The 20,376-nt window shown below is 49.6% G+C and overlaps 1 protein-coding gene across 7 annotated transcripts in view; it reads right to left on the reverse strand.

Annotated features, from left to right (window-relative positions):
- EIF4G3 (eukaryotic translation initiation factor 4 gamma 3) overlaps positions 1-20,376 on the reverse strand; it is a 132,040-nt gene that overhangs the window by 77,108 nt on the left and 34,556 nt on the right. For 5 of the 7 annotated variants that reach the window (XM_080358645.1, XM_080358640.1, XM_080358641.1 and 2 more), the window contains exons 2-3: positions 17,828-17,903; positions 14,936-15,064 (exon numbers count right to left, since the gene is read on the reverse strand). The exons of 1 other annotated variant lie outside the window; for it this stretch is intronic. In XM_080358645.1, the coding sequence (XP_080214771.1) occupies positions 14,936-15,064; positions 17,828-17,903 (205 nt within the window). The remainder of the gene's footprint in view (positions 1-14,935; positions 15,065-17,827; positions 17,904-20,376) is intronic. One more of the 7 variants, XM_080358642.1, reaches the window with a different exon arrangement.

Genomic DNA, 20,376 nt, shown 5'->3' on the forward strand with positions numbered 1-20,376 from the left:
TCCCATATCTTGGGCACCACCGCGGCACAGCGGAGATTAATCAAGCGCTAACGAGACGCGGGGAAACTCCGGGGTCTTTTTGGCCCCAACCTAGAGAAGTTGTCCTGCATTTGGAGTGTGTCACTGATGACTTTGTGCTCCCCATCTCAATGTGAGATTCAGGCTTCTCCCCTTGGACGATCCGCAGATTTTGGTGGAGATGGACCAGCTGAGCACCAGCTCGGCACCTCAAAAAGAGACACATTATCATCCTGCAAAACCCCAATGAAACATCCACTCTTCTCCCGCTTCTTCAGGCTCATAAAATATGTTTTCTTCAAGCTTAACTTGCACACAACAGAACAAAACCCACAGCAGATGTAACTCCTGCGCTGTCCCCAAAGTCCTTTCCCACCTCCAAACCAGCCCCGGCTTTCTCCAAATTGCTCAAGCAAAAGGGAATTTGAAGGAAAGGAAAAGCTGTTGCTGAGCCTTAGAAACCCAGGAGTTTTAGCAGAAAGACACTAATCGGGCATTTTTCCATCGCTGGATAACAGCCATCACTGCTGAGACGCCGAGTGTTAAATTCGCTTTAGTTTTTAAACCCTGTCAGAGTAAGTACGGCACTCCCTCATAAATAAAGACAAAAAGCATATAAAGGCTTAAACAGCAGCCGCGGATGGGTTTCTGCGATCAAACTGTCATCAAAACAAGGTAATTTTGGACGATCGGTGCTGCTTGTGACACAGGCGACCACAAGCGCAGTGGTGAGGAACAGCCCACCGGAGACAACAGACGTCACGCAAGCGAACCCATTGCACAACTATTACACAGCAAAAAGCGCTTCAGAGCGCACAGAGGTTGGTCTGAGCTGCTGTTTGTGTTGAAACTATCACGGGGGGAAAACGAAGGGATAAAAAAGTGCTCTATAAACTTCTGTGGGTACTAAGTTCACCTATAAATACTAAAAAAAAAACAACCGGCAGAGTAAATCGCAGCGCTGTTGCTTTTCGGCCAAGTCAGCTGATTAAACGTATTGCATCAATTCGTCCATCAAAAGGAATGTTTCCTGCGCCAAGCGTCTAAATGGGTTCACGCGGTACCGGGGATCACGTGCGGTCACGCTGCAAATACTGAAACAGAGGGAGAGGTGAACAAACAAAGAGACCGGGAGGAAACGCTCTGAAACTCCCTAAATAAACTCCCAGGGAGGGGAAGGAAATATCTCCCTGTATCAAAACTTTGGCTCAGAAACATTTCAACTGAAATCCCTGAAGTTCAAACCACAGAGCAGCCCGAGCTGGAACACAGGGGGGGCTGCCGAGCTGCTCCGCTTGCCAGGCACGATTATTGGCTCCCTTAAAGCTTTTATCTTCGTGATTTTATATTTCTGATGTTATAATAATGCGATAATAATTCCGTGTTCAACTTGCTGGGAAAACCTCTGCACAGTTTCCGCTTGGTGCTGCTGACTGCGCTAAGCCGAAGGAAAAGATCAAACCATCATGAGCAGCAAAACGAATGAAAAAGAAGTTATTCTTAGATGAGGTGGTTAATAAACACGGAGCCCGCTGCGTAACACGACTCCCTCAGTACTGCCTGTACTGGGAATAAACAGGCAAAGTACACACATCGGGTTCCGAAAGAGCTGAGTCACGCAGCTCTGCCTCCCGCAGCCGCCGCAAAGGGGGTTTTTGGAACAAACCCCTTAAATCCCCAAGCAAAAAGGTGCCGCTTGCTGAACTTTCCGCCCCGGGCGGCACAGCCGGGTTTGTGTGGGAAGGGGTTAAATCCCACGGGTGTTTCTTGAATCCTCTCGGGCTCTATCTGCTGGAGTTCCATGCAGGAGCAGGAGCGGTCCGGCAGCTTCGGCACATGACGGTGACTCAGGCGCCCGGCGCTCTCCTGCCAGCGCCAGCGCCAGCACCGCGACCTTGGGCGAGAAGAACCTCTGGGCTTCCAGTGACTCCCCGGTGACACCAACGTGGGGCCGCGCTGAGCAGCAGCTGAACAGCAGCGAAAAGCTTTTTAATCAATTTGGGAGGAACGTGGCGGCGTAAGCAAAACATTTTCTGCCAATACAAAGGGTGCAGGAGCAGCCCCAAAGGGCATTTACTGTGTGTGGCGACAACAGAATGCAATGGGATTCTTCCCTGGGGCTAAAAAACACCACGCCTTGCCGTGGTGGTTCAGATCTCTGCACCCACAGAGTCTCCAGGTGAAGCTTAAAGTGTCACCACAGGGACTTTCAAAAAGATTTTGAAGTGTTTGATGCTGAAATGTAAAATATCCAAAAAAGCGCATGGGGTGGAAATAGGATAAAAGTGCTGCGAGATCCATCTCTGCCCCCATGCGACCCCCAAATAAAAGCACACATGCACTCTGGACGTCCAGGTGTTCCTGCACCGAGACATTGCCCCATTTAAATGCTAAATATTGATTAAAGCCACAGCGGGCGGGCACTCAGAGCAACGCTCAGTGTGCTTTACACTGAGGGGTCCTGTCCCTAAATGGAGCTTATCCATCCAAGCTCCCCAAGACAAACTGCAGACAGAGCACTCACCCCCGTGTGGCCGTTTCCCGTTCATCCCCATTTTTCACAACCACATTCAGTTTTCCGTGCAGGTGCTGAACTATTTTCCTCAAGACAAAGTACATCTTCAAACCTCTAAGAGTTTTCTCCCCGTGTCCCCGGCCGGCCGGAGTTCGGCCGCGATGCGGGTGACGCAGTCCCCGCGGCAGCGGGAAGCACCGCTCGGTTCACACGCGGGAAGGCGCTGCCGGCGAGGATGCGGCTTCTCATTGTGCATCACGGGTTATTTGTTGAGTCCTGGGATCGAACCGCTGAATGGCTGCGACTGTGCAGGACCCACACGCGGAGATCTCGCAGCATGAGGCGTCTGTCACGTTACATCACATTGTTTTTTTCTGGTTTTAAAATCCGATAGGAAAAGCAGTGTTATTGCCAGACAGGGAGCGCAGCACTCGGCCCAGGTGCCCCTGCAGCTGCAGCGCTCAGGAAAGGCTCATTTCTCCAGCCGCGTGCTGACTTAAAACACATCAAATAACAGATTAAGAGATTCCGGCTTGTGCCATCCCCTTCACCACCCTCCTGCTGTAAAGGTGATGGAATGGGGGGTGAAGCAGCTTGTGACCTAAAATTAATATGTTGGTGATGGTTGAAATAAAATAGGTTTTAAGTGAGTTACTGAGCTCCCAACGGTGGCATCTCTGGGACACCCAGGATTCAAATACCTGTTAGTGACCTGTAGGAACAGCTCGGCTAGCAAACAGTTTGGTATTTTAACCCACCTGCACTCACAAATCACCACCACAGAATCACAGAATCCCAGAATGTCAGGGGTTGGAGGGCCCTGGAAAGCTCATCCAGTGCAATCCCCCCATGGAGCAGGAACACCCAGATGAGGTTACACAGGAAGGTGTCCAGGCGGGTTGGAATGTCTGCACAGAAGGAGACTCCACAACCCCCTGGGCAGCCTGGGCCAGGCTCTGCCACCCTCACCCCAAACAAGTTTCTTCTCACATTTAAGTGGAACCTCCTGTGTTCCAGTTTGCACCCATTGCCCCTTGTCCTGTCCCTGGTTGTCACCAGAAGAGCCTGGCTCCATCCTCCTGACACTGCCCCTTTCCATATTGATCCCCAGGAATGAGTCCCCCCTCAGTGTCCTCTTGTCCAGCTCCAGAGCCCCAGCTCCCTCGTCCTTTCCTCACATGGGAGATGCTCCACTCCCTTTGGCATCTTCGTTGCCCACCACAAAGAGCCAAAACAGCCTCAGGAGACCTTCCCAGTGTGTCTGGTCTCAGCTTTGCTTGCGGTTACAATATCAAGCCCGCAACACCCACCTCGGTGACAAATCTGACAAAACCACGACACCCGCATTGTTTCAGCGGCCAGTCCAACACGTCCCAGCAACAAAGTCCTGAAGGAAGGAGAAATAAGGGCCAAACCAGCTCCCGAAATTGCCTGTGGTCAGCAGAACAGGGTCAGGCAGACGTGGAAGCTGCTGTCTGCAATGACTTGGATAATGGGAATTGTTTGAGTACGGTAGGAAAATAATCTGTGCTATGTGTAATATACAGAAGCAGCTCATCTGCAGATATTACAAACAATGACGGAGAAGCCTGAATTATTAAATTTATTCATTTCCTCTCAAATAACGCAGAAAAGCACATTCTCACTCTACTCCTATCCCAGCTTTAAAAATAGCACCACGATTAAACCAATAAACAAATCCCCTCTAAGCACTCAGCGTTTGGCTTTCGTTATTCCCAGTGATACTTCAGCTGTGTTGCAAACGAGATGTCAGATTAAACACAAGTCCCCACTCAGAGCTACATGCTCAAATACGCAGGTTTTTCGGTATCTATCGCAGCAAGGATTTAATATTTTTTAAGCAGCTCATTTGCTAATTAACCAGCATCACTGGAAACAGCTTGTCCTGCTCACAGCACCTCTGTACAGTGAAAATACACGGTGGTTCGACTCTCCTGTGTCTCAGAAAATGCACCTGAAAACACCCTGGGTTTCTGCATATATCGGTATCTAATACTTGGAATATTCAAAACCTCATTAAAATCAATGATGTGAATACCAAAGCTCTTCTCTGACGCTGAACGAGTTGCGCAGCTTGAGGTTTTCCGCTTTCAAATAGAATTTAATGCAATTCCAGCGCAAATAAACCCGCTGGATGGGGCCAGGGGGTGACTCGGTGCCAAAGCTCTGCCCGTGGGACCCCACGGTTTGGATGGGGATGGGGGCGAAGAGCCAACAGGAACGGGAGCGCTGGCTGCGGTTATTTCAATACGGCGGGTTATTGCAAAAGCCGTTTCATTAATATGTCGATACTCTGATAACTCCAGGTGTCTCGCCCTATAAAAGTGGATCTTTGGGAATCACTAAATCGAAGATTATAACATTGCTCCTCCTCGCAAACCTGCCCATTTCCAGCCCCCAAATCCCCCATGTCGGTAAATACAACACTCAGCCTTTAAAAGGTTAAAACCTCCTGAACCAGGAGGAATTGCAGCTCTCCCGATTCTTATCTCAACTCCAGGTAAATCACCTGTGTCATCACCTGCCCCACTACGTGTTTAACAACCTTCTTCTGATGGTTCCGTGTGATTTAGTGTCACCGGTTCAACTGGGCAAAGGCAGCAAGTGGGGAAACTGAGTCACAAGTAACACTCGCACGACTACGGGTGTTTTTCCTACTTCTGACACCAATAATCGGATTCCTACCGAGGGAAGGAAGCGAAGGAAACGCCGTTTCCTCTTCCCCGGACAAAGACAGTTTGTGCAAGGACAATACAGACACAGACACGCAGCCCTGTCCTTCCTGCTTAACACACTGTGCTCACTATTCCTGGAGGGGCCTTAGGAAGGAGGAGGGTGAAAGAAAAAGACAGAGAGCATCCTTATTTTACGCACTATCTCCCCAAAATTCAGGCTTCCCGTGTGTTTCTAACTTAATAATTGCAAGTGTTTTATGCTGTGAATCTCAGCAAACACCCCTGTTTACAAAGCGCCTTTCACTTGTCGTATAGAGTTTCATTCCAGTTTAACATAAGATGAGCTTGGAGGATGAATCCTTAGGTCACAACAGCAAGTTTGACCCTTTCCTCCTATTTTCTTCCTACACCCAACAAAAAGCTCCCCAAATTTGTCATCTTCTATCTTTAAGGATGTTTCCATCCTTGGAGATGCTCAAACTTCGAGTAGATACTTGGACTGGATCATCTCCAGGTCCCTTCCAACCTCGACCCTTTGAGTCGATGGCAGAAATCAGATTAAATGTTCACTTTTCCCTGCGTGACGCTGAAGCCCAGGAACACCACTGTGTGTAACTGTGCGAATCCAGCCCATTTAACGCAACTAAATAAATCCCTGGTTTCTAATGGCACCATAAGGGGTCTGTGGAGAACACAGGTACAGTCCTTCCAGGCTACAAGGAGCACAAAGCAGAATTATTGCTCCGGAACCATCAAATCCATACGGATTCTTTGTTGGGAGCAAAAAGCAGCACCACGTTATTCTGGATTTCAAACCTCAAATCCTCTGTGCTGATGGTATAAACGGCTCCAGAGATGATGCGAACTGGCTGAACGGAAGAAGCCAGAGAGTCGTGGTCAATGGGGCAGAGTCCAGTTGAGGCCTGGATCTAGTGCAGTGCCTCAGGGGCAGTACCAGGACCAGCACTATTCAATATATTCATCAATGATTTGGACGAGGGAATAGAGTGACTGTCAGCAAGTTTGCTGATGACACCAAGCTGGGAGGAGTGGTGACACTGAAAGCTGTGCTGCCATCAGAGACCTGGACAGGCTGGAGAGCTGGGCAGGGAAAAATGTAATGAAATAGAACAAGGGCAAGTGTAGAGTCTTAAATCTGGGCAGGAACAACCCCAGGTTCCAGTGTAAGTTGGGGAATGAGCTGTTAGAGAGCAGCGTAGGGGAAAGGGAGCTGGGGGTCCTGGGGACAGCAGGGTGACCATGAGCCAGCACTGGGCCCTTGTGGCCAGGAAGCCAATGGGACCTGGGCTGGGTTAGAAGGGGGTGGTCAGTAGGTCAGAGAGGTTCTCCTGCCCCTCTGCTCTGCCCTGGGGAGACCACACCTGGAATCTTGTGTCCAGTTGTGGCCCCTCAGTTCCAGCAGGACAGGGAACTGCTGCAGAGAGTCCAGCGCAGCCACCAAGATGCTGGAGGGAGTGGAGCATCTCCCGTGTGAGGAAAGGCTGAGGGAGCTGGGGCTCTGGAGCTGGACAAGAGGAGACTGAGGGGGGACTCATTCCTGGGGATCAATATGGAAAGGGGCAGTGTCAGGAGGATGGAGCCAGGCTCTGCTGGTGACAACCAGGGACAGGACAAGGGGCAATGGGTGCAAACTGGAACACAGGAGGTTGCACTTAAATATGAGAAGAAACTTGTTGTGGTGAGGGTGTCAGAGCCTGGCCCAGGCTGCCCAGGGGGTTGTGGAGTCTCCTTCTGTGCAGACATTCCAACCCGCCTGGACACCTTCCTGTGTAACCTCATCTGGGTGTTCCTGCTCCATGGGGGGATTGCACTGGATGAGCTTTCCAGGCCCTTCAACCCCTGACACTCTGGGATTCTGTGATTCTGTGATTTTTCAATTCCCCAACGTCACACGATGGCCAATGGTTCTCCAGTCCTTCAACTGCTGAAGATTTATTTAATTGCAGGGATATTTTATGTTCTCCACATCTATATAACACAGCCTGAATGAAGCTCTGACTTTTTGTGCTGACTTGGGTGTTTATCGGGACATATTTTTCCTTCTGCGACACATCGTGTTTGTTTAAAACTGCCGAATTTTCTGGAGCATGCAAGAAAACATCCATTAGAGTGCCCGGAACAGAAGGGAGCCCAGAATGGTAATTATTAAACATAAGAAAATGGCAAGGCACGGTAAAGTCTGAAAAGCATCAAAATAAAGCCCAGCCCAAGCGACTGCGAGGACAGAAAACACGCACAGAAAAGCCTTGAAGAAAGGAACGTGTAGAACGGTAAAGCAGATACAGTGGGCTTCGTTTTCCTTCCCTTGTTAAAAGAAAAGGCTGTTTCTGGTCCTTCTGAAGTGCAGAAATACTAAAACTAATTCATCCATCCCACCTACCTCCTGCCTTTGGAAAGTCAAGTGTTTCCAAGGTTAAATAATTATCAAAGTTAATAGCGTTAATTGAAGCTACATTACACCTTCCCCGCTATCCCCCATTTCCCCTCCTGCAGCTTTTACACCCAGTTGCTCCCCCCAAGATTAGAAGACACCCCTGAATTTGCATTTCCCTACACAAAATCACCCCAAATTCCAAAAGGCACCACCAGCAGCTGCGGAGACTTTACGTTCCCAGCCCAGATTTGTCCAGATTTCAACTAAGGAGGTAAAAAGCACAGCAATTAATCACAAATAATGAAATACGTTAGATGAGCAAATACTGCCAGCATTATTAACCCCATCAAAAACCCGCTAATCCTATTACAAAACAGAGAGTTCAGCGGCGCTTCCAGTCGGTCTCAAACACAAAGGCCAAAAGGAGATTACGCTTCTGGATTTATCAGCTATTAAATAACTCGCATTTTCAAATCTCCACCTGCTGTCGTCTATTCCTGCAAGCTCAGAATTACCCAGCTGCATCTAAAGTACCTGTTGGGAAGAGTCTTGACCTGATGCAGAGAAGCAAACACAGGAGAACAAGCAGGAAGCACTAGGGTCAGGTTCTTGACTCCTCATTAAACACGTCTCTGGGAGGCAGGTTTTTTGCCTACAAAGCACCATTGAGAGCTTGTTGTTAAATATTCTTCACCCTCATTATTTGCTATGGACAGAAGAGCCAAGAAGCCAAAATGGGCTGTTGGGAGGTGGGAGAGGGGCAGCACACGTGGGCAAACGTCTCCCCCGGCCGGTCCAACCCTGACGTACACGAGGAGGGTTTAATCTTTCATTCTGCGTCCACATCATCGTGGCTGCCAATGCCAAGTAATATCCCAACTGACAGCTCTACCTGCTCCACCACGTACGGGATTCCGCGGGTATTTAATCAGCGGGACATCTGCTGTAGAATCACAGAATTATTTTAGTTGGAAAAGCCCCTCAAGATGACTGAGTCCAACCATAACCCACCCCCGCACTGCCCCATGTCCTGAGAACCTCATGTCCGTCTGTCCAGCCCTCCAGGGATGGTGACTCCAGCACTGCCCTGGGCAGCCTGTTCCAATGCCCCACAGCCCTTTGGGGAAGAAATTGTTCCCACATCCAACCTCAACCTCCCCTGGCGCAACTTGAGGCCGTTTCCTCTCGTCTCATCGCTTGCTATGATGGAACGATGGGTTCACCTCCTCCGTCCCACCCCACAACAAAGGGTGTGGGCAAATATCCCAGCCCATGCCCGAGCATCCTGCCCCACACCTGACCATCCCAACCTGGGGTGAAGGATGCGGGTGAGCATCCCATCCTGTGCTCAAGCAGAGAATCACAGAATCATTTTGGTTGGAAAAGCCCCTCAAGATCAACAGTCCAACCATAACCCCCCCCGGCACTGCCCCATGTCCTGAGAACCTCATGTCCGTCTGTCCAGCCCTCCAGGGATGGTGACTCCAGCACTGCCCTGGGCAGCCTGTTCCAATGCCCCACAGCCCTTTGGGGAAGAAATTGTTCCCAGATCCAATCTAAGATTGGCCCTTCCATAAAACAAGTTGGTTCTCGGACAGAAAAGCTCTCAGCGTGGAGAGCTCCCCACAAAGCTTTAGAGAACCGACTCTGACCAAGGTGCCCACAAAAGATGCTCTTCTAATACAGAAAATGACCGACAGGGTGTCCGTACAAATGAGACCATGAAATAAGGGAGCACCTTGTGCTCCAAGGGACGTGAAGGTTTATATCCGACTTTACACAAAGTCCACGTGGACTCAGATAATGAAGAGCAGCTTCATTTGGGGGAAGACAAGGGTAACGTAAGAAAATGCAGAAGGTAGCTGTGTACACCAGGATCCAACAGTGACCGCAACACCCGCTGCATCCCAGGGTTATCACCGGCCACGAATGGACGGGGTCACGACTAAATTACATTCCTCCTTCTGTTCCAATCTGTTCATAAACATCGGTTGATTAAAAGCATTTAAAATCTAAATTGGGCTATGAATGACAGGAGGGAAGTATTGAATAAACATCATGGTTCTAACAGGATTCCACTCCTGTAGGAAGGATCCGAGATAACGGGGGAGCGGTTTGGGGATTGCCGAACGCGCCGCAGATGGCACCCAGACACGATTCCTGGCACAGACCCCAGGCCCGAAGGCACCAAGGAACGTCTCGCTGCCCTTACAAACGCTCACTTAGCAATGGTGACATTTTTGAGGGCCAGAATGAGACCACAAAACTCTTTTCACTCCAGGCAAAGAAGCAGATGGAAACAAGTTCCAGCGAGTACAATCTGTTTGGGATTTAAATCCGCCACCTAAAAGTCAAGGTCTCTGTACAGCAAGATCCTGAGAATTCAGCTCTTCGCACTTTTGTTTTCTGTGGGGGTATCTCGACACTGTTAGGAACAGATAAAGATTATTAAACACAGCTGTCAATAACTACAGCAGCTTCTGAGTAAGGTGGTTGTGGATGCCACAGGGTCCCGCGCTCACCGGATACTCCGTCGTTCCGGCCCGAGCAGCAGCCGTGGGCACGAAGCGCCGATGTGCTCAGCGCACGGCGTGTTCCTAACGAGAGCTAAAGCTTCCCTGACCACAGAGGGAACTCCTGGCGACGCGTTCCAAGCGCGGCCAGTCGGCGCTCCCAAACCGCAGCTCCGGACTGCGGGAATCCCTCGGCACACACGTCAGAGCCCGCGGTTTTAGAGCTGAGGTGGAGAAAGCCAAGAGTCTCGTCCAAACCATTCCCCTTGTGTTGCTTCATCTCACACGCCAGAACCCACCGCACTTGTGCTGTGGGATCCTTCAAAACGCTCCAAGGTATGAGAGGGTTGGAATTGTCTTCTCCTGATGGCCTCAGCTTCACACGTCACCTCCTGCTCGTGGTGCAGCTGCAGGAGCCTCCTCCTCCTCCTCTTCAATCACCTCTCTGTGCCTCCCTCCGAGCCCCAGTCTGGTTGCTTTGGAAGAGCTTTGCTTTCTCATTATTCTCATCTCGCAGCACGGCCACCCCATAAATTACTGTAATGTAAAGCCGGAGCTGGGGGCAGATTTACAGCGTTTCAGCTGCGCTGCGTTAACCGCCTGTGTGGAAGCTCTTTGCCCACACCAGACTCCCTCACATCCATCACGGATGAGAGCTCAGGCACAGAGTTACCCTGTGGTGCCCGGCACGCTGTAAATCCCTAATACCTGATCTCGGGATAACTTGCCAGGCCCAAGGAAAAGCTTCTCTTTCCCTTTTCAATGATTTCCCCTTTCCCTGCACGCTGAGGAAGCAAATTGTCTCCAATCAGCCACTTCTCTACACTCAGCAAGGCAAGAAAAGGGGCAGAGGAGACATGTCCCTCCTCCCCCAGCCTGTACGAGGGGCCCTTTTGCACGAAGAGCACCAGAAATATGAAATTCAACATACACGGGGCCATATCTGGCCATAACATCACGGCAGCAACATGTGCGGCGCATTCCCCAGCGCTGGCGGAGTTGGGCGCATTCCTGAGAGCAGCGGGATGACTTCAGGGCCCTGGAATTTGGGAAGCAGAACCGCCGGCTCTCACTGCGGAGCCGGGGCGCGCGACGGCTTCACATCATGGCCGAGCTCTTCTCCTTCTGCTGCACAAATTCCAGGGTTGGTTGGTAGAAAAGACTTCGGAGGAAGTCGACCGGCAAGCCATTCTCTTGTTTCGGCTACGTCAAATGGAAAAGGTAGAAGAGTAAGTGAAAAAGACACCAAACCAGAGCGTTGCAGGAGCATCTGTTCCATAGAATCACAGATGGTTTGGGTTGGAGGGACCTTCCCAGCTCCCCCAGTGCCACCCCAGGGACACCTTCACCAGCTCTGGTTGCTCAGAGCCTCATCCAGCCCGGCTGGGATGGCTCTGTCTAAAGAAAGTTAAAGGAAAGGCAGCTACAAAGGTACAACATACACTCACACCCGACTTTTCTTCCCACAGGACACACTGAACACCCTCACGTCTCCCGTGTGGTTCCCAAACCGCTCTCACAGGCCGCTCAACGCGACGCTGCCTGTTTGGCACACACAAGTCCCCAGACCTATGAAGTGCTGCCGCCCTTTCCTAAGGGACACGGGCTCCTTTTATCTGCGGTTTAAGATCCAACCTGGATCAGGCAGGACAGCGAGGGGACCGCTGGTGGAACCTTCCATCACTCAGAGCCGCTGTGAGCGCACAGACGAGTAAAACACGCTCCACCTCTGGCAAAAGTATTTTTAGACCTACGTGATATTTGAAACCCAAAACCACGCGCAACTATTTTCATTCACTACCGCCCGAACAGCAGCCCCTCCATCGGAAAGACTCGGGTTGACGAGTGTTTATTAAGTCGCAGCTCTAGTGGAGAAATCAATGCCAATCAGATTGTAATTCAAATGAAGTGGTCTCTTCCTCACCTTTTTAATTACTCTGTAAACCAAGAAGGCACAGGCCGCTCACCATGCACACACCCGCTATGTTCAGCGCCGCTGGATGAACACAAACCCTTTGCTCGATGTTAAATCATCAGGTTAAAACACAGAGTAGTTTGTGAAGTGTCGTATCGCCATGAAGAAATAAAACCAGTAATTAAGCGTTCATCAGAATATCACATCAGCTCGGGTCCCGTTACCTCCAAAGGGAAATAGCAGGATTGAAGGGGACCAAGATTCGGACAAAAGGAACAATTACAGCATGGAAAAGGTCTCAAGTGATGACAGATTTAAGGGATTTGGATTGCTTATCTAAAAGAAAACAAAATGAATGAGATCCCAGTAGGAGTTCACAAAACTCCAAGCGGTCTGGAAACAGGAAATTTCCACTCACCTCATTTTTTAACGTGAGTACAAGGTGCCGTTCAATGAAACCACAGGAGATGCACCAAACAGGTAACGCTTTCACCCAACACCCTGCTCAACCAGAGAGTTCCTTACCATAATGTAACACTGAAACTCAGCACCTGACGGGGTTGAAGTGAGATATCCTTAAGAACATCCAGGATTCTAGTGTTAACCAAAATCACCTCAAAGTTCATGCAAACCCTGACAGCTCAGGGCTACAGAAAGCTTTCTGCGGGGACGTGTAACCCTGTAACTGTTCATGTGAATGACCTGTTAGAGAGCAGCGTAGGGGAAAGGGAGCTGGGGGTCCTGGGGACAGCAGGGTGACCATGAGCCAGCACTGGGCCCTTGTGGCCAGGAAGCCAATGGGACCTGGGGTGGGTTAGAAGGGGGTGGTCAGTAGGTCAGAGAGGTTCTCCTGCCCCTCTGCTCTGCCCTGGGGAGACCACACCTGGAATCTTGTGTCCAGCTGTGGCCCCTCAGTTCCAGCAGGACAGGGAACTGCTGCAGAGAGTCCAGCGCAGCCACCAAGATGCTGCAGGGAGTGGAGCATCTCCCGTGTGAGGAAAGGCTGAGGGAGCTGGGGCTCTGGAGCTGGACAAGAGGACACTGAGGGGGGACTCATTCATGGGGATCAATATGGAAAGGGGCAGTGTCAGGAGGATGGAGCCAGGCTCTGCTGGTGACAACCAGGGACAGGACAAGGGGCAATGGGTGCAAACTGGAACACAGGAGGTTCCACTTAAAGATGAGCAGCAACTTGTTGGGGGTGAGGGTGTCAGAGCCTGGCCCAGGCTGCCCAGGGGGTTGTGGAGTCTCCTTCTGTGCAGACATTCCAACCCGCCTGGACACCTTCCTGTGTAACCTCATCTGGGTGTTCCTGCTCCATGGGGGGATTGCACTGGATGAGCTTTCCAGGGCCCTTCCAGTCCCTGACACTCTGGGATTTTGTGAAGACTCCCGAACCCCTTTCCATCCTCGCTGGTGCCGTGTCCCAGGTGCTCAGAGGTGAGCAGGTGCTGTGGAAGAACAGAAACTGCTCGTTTTGCTGCTTTACTACCAAAGCCCAGCTTTCTAGGAATCCCTATAATCCCACGAGAGGTGAGGCCGGAGCCCGCTCTGCGCACACACTGACTCAACGGGAAAATATGAAGGGAAGAATAAGAATCCTTGATTAGAATATTTGTCAAGAGGCTGCCTAGAACGTTCTCTTTCTTCTTGTTATCTGCCACATGATTAGCTTGACAAGGCTGCCCAGGAATGGATTTCTTGCTACGTGACACAAGCCAGACAAAGTTCGAGGGTTTGCTCTGTGTTCTCCCTCAACCTCCAAACCAGGGACTTTATTTCCAAAAACCGTGAAGCAAAAAAACTGCAAGAAACGCCACTAATGCCTTCAAGCCACTTGTAATCTTGATGATACTTCAGCCTCTAATTCCCCGCTCCATAAAGGATGAGATTTTGCACCTTTTCAAACGCAGGTTTCCAGTTTGCCCACTGAGTTTTATCTAGAAAGCATAATATGAAAGTGAAGTGTTGCTCCCTACGTGACCTTATTTGTTTCCACGCATCTCCCGGTATAAAAGGTCAGCTGCAGTTTAGTATTTCATCCAAATCAGAGGCTGGCAGGTCTGGAAGCTGCAGGACTCCAGGGGCTCTCAGCTCCAGCCCATCCTCAGCTTCTCATCCCCACTCAACATCTCGTTCTGAATAAAACCACTTACCAGCCGACCTACTCACGTCTTCCTGCTTCATTCCACTTATTTGAACAAGGATAAATTAAACAAGAGCAAACGAAACATAAGCCTTTGCTCGGTGCTCTCACACATCCGCTTGCCCCAATCCCGTATCTCTTACGTCCCCATCTCTCCTGCCCCTTCCTTTTTAACATAAGCTTCTCCACTCGCATCAAGACTTATCTCACCAAGACTACAAAAAGCCCAATTTATTCCACATATCTCACTAAACGCTATTTCTCCGTTCTTATTATAACTCCTATTTATCTCTTCTTCTGCGCCTTTTTTGGGTAATGGGTCCTTTGTCTCGTGTCTTTTATTAGCGTTCTTTTTTGCGATTCGTTTTGCTGTCCCCCAGGAGAATGATGGAATTGCAGCGTCCTCTATGAAACATTTGAAACGGCAAAACCCATGGACATGGGGCACTTTTATGGCGTTTAAAACCACAGTCAGGCCGTGCCCCACGGCAGCACCAAGGAATGTTCCTCCATAAGCGTTTCCTATTATATTTGAAGTTGCTTTTAGTTTCTGTTACGGAATCAACAAACCGATGCCCTTGAGCGCTACCTAGAAGGCACCACAAGCTTCGAGCCACATAAAAGACATTATTCGCTAATTAAGTTTGAACCGCTGGTCACAGTTGCGTCAAATTTTGAGCAGCGAAGCTGCAAATCAGCCAAAAAGCAAAGTAGGAGGCAACGGTGCCAGGTCTTACCTGCGAAAGCCCGGGGGACGACGCGTGTCCCGGCGGCGTCGCGGCGAGATTGGGGTGTCCCTTATTTATCTCGTGTGCAGTGTAAGGGGATGGGGCAGGAGGACCTGGTTGTCTTGCTACTTGTGTTACCTGTGTGGAGATAAACTGTTAGTAAAACAGAACATTAGTAACGCAATCGGTACAGATACTCAAGTCTTTTTATAGACGCGATAATATTTATCTGGGTGAAACTCTGTACAAGTTAGTTCACTATTTAGATGATTCAGGGAAACGGGGAGGGATCAATAAATGAGAGCAGCGATGTGTAGGAACTGGCTGAGCTTTGCAACCTCCCTTTGACTTCAGTCCTGGCATCCGCTGATCTCCCAGTGATACCAATATTGTGATTTTGCAAAGGGATCCACATCAGCAGCGGCTCAAAATAACAAAATAAGGGGAAAATTGGCATATTCCCCTCCAAAAAGGATAACGAGGACTTGACAAAGGGCCTGTTCTCTGAAGGGCTCAACACCAAAGAACGAAGCACCAAAGCAGTTCTGGCTCAGCTTCTCTCCTTCCTCAGCCTTCAGATAAAATACCAATGAAAACACACGCAGTGAGTTGGGCGGGGAATAACCTAATGAAATTTAACAAGGGCAAGTGTAGAGTCCTGCATCTGGGCAGGAACAACCCCAGGTTCCAGTGTAGGTTGGGAAATTACATATTAGAGAGCAGCGTAGGGGAAAGAGACCTGGGGGTCCTGGGGACAGCAGGGTGACCATGAGCCAGCACTGGGCCCTTGTGGCCAGGAAGCCAATGGGACCTGGGCTGGGTTAGAAGGGGGTGGTCAGTAGGTCAGAGAGGTTCTCCTGCCCCTCTGCTCTGCCCTGGGGAGACCACACCTGGAATCTTGTGTCCAGTTGTGGCCCCTCAGTTCCAGCAGGACAGGGAACTGCTGCAGAGAGTCCAGCGCAGCCACCAAGATGCTGCAGGGAGTGGAGCATCTCCCGTGTGAGGAAAGGCTGAGGGAGCTGGGGCTCTTTAGTTTGGAGAAGAGGAGACTGAGGGGTGACCTTATTAATGTTTATAAATATATAAAGGGTGAGTGCCACGAGGATGGAGCCAGGCTCTTCTCGGTGGCAAACAATGATAGGACAAGGGGTAATGGGATCAAGCTGGAACACAAGAGGTTCCACTTAAATTGGAGAAAAAACTTCTTCTCAGTGAGGGTGACAGACACTGGAACAGGGTACCCAGGGTGGGTATGGAGTCTCCTTCTGTGCAGACATTCCAACCCGCCTGGACGTGTTCCTGTGCGACCTCACCTGGGCGTTCCTGCTCCAGCAGGGGGATTGGACTAGATATCTTTTGAGGTCCCTTCCAATCCCAAACATACTGTGATACTGTGATACTGTGAAATGGTGTAAAATGTATTCCCAGCACACAACGTGCTCCACTGTGCTATCTCCACGATGGAAGTGGTTTAAATGGACTCCATACATGGAAAAAAAAAGAACTGAAGGAAAAAGAGAGAATCATGTAAATACTGGGTGACCCCCCCAGCAATTCAACACAAGGAAACCTTTGCAGATTTGGTGAAAGCTCGGAGTCCAGCACTCGCTTTTCACTGCCCTTTGCTCACACCTACATTCTGTTTGCCCAAAAGCACCACTCAAGCAGAGGCGCTGAACAGCACAATGTGTTCTCCCCAAGCCCAGCGCCGAGGTCCCAGCGCCGGCTCCTGTTCCCGGAACACACCGCACAGGGGTATTTTTCCCCACTGAAAAGCTATTTAAGGTCATTCTTCACAGTTCCTTTTATATTTTACATTCATTTACATTTTTACAGCCGTATGTTCCCACACACATCTGAATGATGGCTTTTGAAGGAAGAATTGACAAAAATACCCTTCTTTATCCCCCAAAAAAAGGAATTTGGATATTTTTAAGTGTTGTATGGCGTATATAAGACACAATATAAACTGAGTTATTTATTACAACTGTTTGTGCATTTGTGTTCCTTTGGGTTTGCTTTTTTTGCATACATACACACATATATATACACACACAACTACTACCTGAGTCTCTGCCCTTCTTGGCCCAATGGGTTAGGCCAACACTTTGCAGTTAATCCTGCGCAAAGCTGGGCTTTGCAGCACTTAAAGAGACACAAAACTCTTCTCTACAGCCCCAAGAGTGGTTTATTATTGATGCCAACAGGGGGAAGGAGGAAACCCCATACAGCAGCTTCTATTACCGTAAAAAACACAGCGAATTTTTCTCCCACCTACAGCTTTTCTTCTTGTTTTCCAAATAAAAGAGCAGCTTAAAAGTCAGGCGTTTTGGCATTAAAAATATTGATGCTCTCCCACTAAAAAAGCAAAATAGGACTTGCCCGGGGTTTAGCAAAGCTTAGAAATAACGCTGGGCTTCCAGTACTGCTGTTTAGAAAAAGAAATGAACAATAGGAAAGCGGTAGCACGTGCTCACAAATCAACGTCGCTGCGTCCCTAAGTTAAAACTCCTTGAGACACTCAATATTTCTCCCTGTTTTGCGTGTAAAACAAGTTTTCCTCGATTGTTTTTCCGATAAGAAACTATTAGAAATGTGGAGCCACTAATGCGCTCAGAACGTCCTTTGAGACGCACGAGCCGGGGAAGATGGAGAAAATCTGGCCAAACACATTTTGAAGCAGGTGAAACTCTGCTCCGTAAAACTAGAGTCGCTGCGCAAAGGGAACGGACCCCAAATCCCCAAGATTTCTTGCTCATAGGCAACAAAAAGATCGCTCGTGCAGCATCAGAGGTTGTAGGAGGGAAAAGAAGCTGTGGGTTTGATTTTGTTTTGAATTGTGGGCTTTAAAATGGATCAACAATAGGGTTTTGCGGGCGAAGCGGCAGCCGCGATACTCACGGTGCTGTAGACGGCGGAGACGGTGGGGGTGAAGATCCGATCCTCCAGCGGCTGCTGCACGGGACCCCGGGGGATCCTGCCATGGAGTCAAGGAAAGAAACCTCGGAGGGAGCCACAGACAGACAGACACACGGACACCTGGGGGGACTCACACACAACCCACGATCCTCCCGGGGGGTGCGAAACGCGGCTTCAAAACGCAGATTTGGATGAGAAATACAGCGAGAGGAACCACAAGCGACCAAGCTACAAAACCTTCCTCCTGGCGAGAGAATCCCCCTTCTTTTTGAATTGGTTTTTAAGCCTTTTTAAGCCTTTTTGGGGCCAGGCGAACGCTGCTGGTCACACGGCATTGTGGACAAAGGCAGCGGTGGCGATCACGGGATCGCTGTGTCCTTGTTTGTCTCTTTTCAACCAGTGGCTCCTTTCCCCGTCCACCCCCAAAACGGCTTCTAGAACAGGTCGGGTTGAAGTTCTGATGATCTGCTGCAGGGTTAAAGGCAAATTTGAATTAATTTTCATTCAAAAGGTGGGAATCTGAGAGAAAATAAAGGAAAAATACTTTATGCAATAAATAATTTAGAGTTCAGTTTACTTGTGGAATAAAACACTGAGGTGCAGGTAGTTCAAAGAAATCTCCTGACTTTGCTGACACCTTGATCGGGCACATCTGCTCAATACCGGGCACCACAAAGCCCCATTTCACTTGCTGAAGGATTTTCCACTAAACACCATGCTCGTATTTCACATTTTGCTGGTGGCTTCGCACATTGAAGCCTCTTGGAAAACGAGAGCAGCCACACTAACTCAGCTCCTTGCACACAGGCTCCACATCGGAACGGGGCGGCAGAGGCTTAACATGAAAAAAAAGGAATGAAAATGCTTCTTGGGGTTTGTTCAAATGATAAAAAAAGCTGCTTGAATTAAGTTTTCAGGCTGCGGTTTGTATGAATCCTCCCTTTGCATGGCAGGTTTGAGCTCCGAGCATCATTGCTGCCCAAACGTCCACAGGGACCAGAGGTGCTGGTGATGCCAGCGCCACGTCCCCCTCCTTCCCTTCCCTTCCAATGGGCAAAATGAAGGTGCAGACACAACCTCTGGACCGTTGCCCAGCCCGATCTCCTCCTCCGACAGCCGTGCTACAGCAGAGAAGCAGATTTACAACATCCCACTGTTTCAATACCAAACACATCGCCAAAAGGCTGAGAAATTCCCCTAAAAACTCCCCGTTTCATTATATACCCACTGTTGGAACACCAGATGCGATAAACCCCTCGCATTATAGGATTACGCATGGAAAGGACCGTCCCTGACCTTCACAACTAAGTCACGTCCCTGTTCAACCCGCAGGTATAAACCAGATCCAGGGAAGCGAGAGGAGGACCCGGCGCCGCTGGCTCCCCGGACGCTGCTCGCTCCGCTACATCCCTTGGATCTTCCTTTCAAACGAGTGCAAGAACTTGTTTTATCAGGTTTTAAGGCTCATCTCCAACTTGCAGACTTGCTCCTAAGTGCTATGGTTTAATAAAATAAAGAGGTTTTTAATAAGCGAGGTAAATGGAAAATCTCGAATGCAGCGAAACAACGAGAGGATTTGCCACAGGTTCCAACCTTCACCCCCAGGGGTTTCTATTCATTCCTGAGTTTCGGAAAACACCAACAGAAGGGCAAAATTTGGGAGAGGAGGATTAGAAACACACTGGAAAACCCTGTCCCGACACTCACAGCACCCCCTGACCTGGGCCAGGATGGGGACACGGTTTTAAGCAGTTGCTTTTGTTACAGCCGAGATTTCCGATCTCAAGGCAGTTCTGACAATTAGTTGAACCAATTGTGGCTTCAAAAGAGATGGTTCCTGAGTTTGGAAAACGGTTCCATCCTCCACAAGGTTAGGATTTATTTTCTTATTTTAGAACTTATATAAGCCAGGAGAATATAATCTTCTTTGAGCAGAGTCGGCCTCTCTTTTTACCCCCAGGAAGAGCTGCCTCAAGGAATGGGCACTTTGGGGGGATTTTCAGAGTTACCGGTTAAAATCACTTCTAGGAAGTGATGATTCCCATCAGATTAAAAAGAAACCTTGTTGACCTGACCGTGAGACTGAGAGGGCCCAAAACACTTTAAATTCCAGGAAGCCTTAATGAGATAATGGTTGCAGAAAGCGATTATTACCAATATATGAGTCTCTGCGATGAGCTGGGCCGGTGTGCGGGTCCCACAGCCCCACCAGCCTCCCAGAGCTTGTTCTGCTCGCTGGAGGAGCCGCCAGCTTCCCTGCGCTCCCAATGCCAAACGAGCCCATCCTGGGGTAAATTGCTGGTATTTCAGGCAAAAGCTCATCAGCAGACTCGCTAACGAGGCTCTTTTTCCTAGAAGCGGGTGAAAAGCGGCACCACGGATGTCACGGGGGTGGGAAGCGAAATCTCATCCATCAGCATCATCTTATCCACGTCCAAAACATCCTCGGGACACTCGTCCTGTTCCACCACACGGAGATTTCAGTACCGTCGAGACGCAAATGGCACCAACCCCATCGCACACAGCGACGT

This window comes from Nesoenas mayeri, assembly GCF_963082525.1.
Source record: "Nesoenas mayeri genome assembly, chromosome: 24".
In the NCBI taxonomy this organism is placed as follows: Eukaryota; Metazoa; Chordata; class Aves; order Columbiformes; family Columbidae; genus Nesoenas; species Nesoenas mayeri.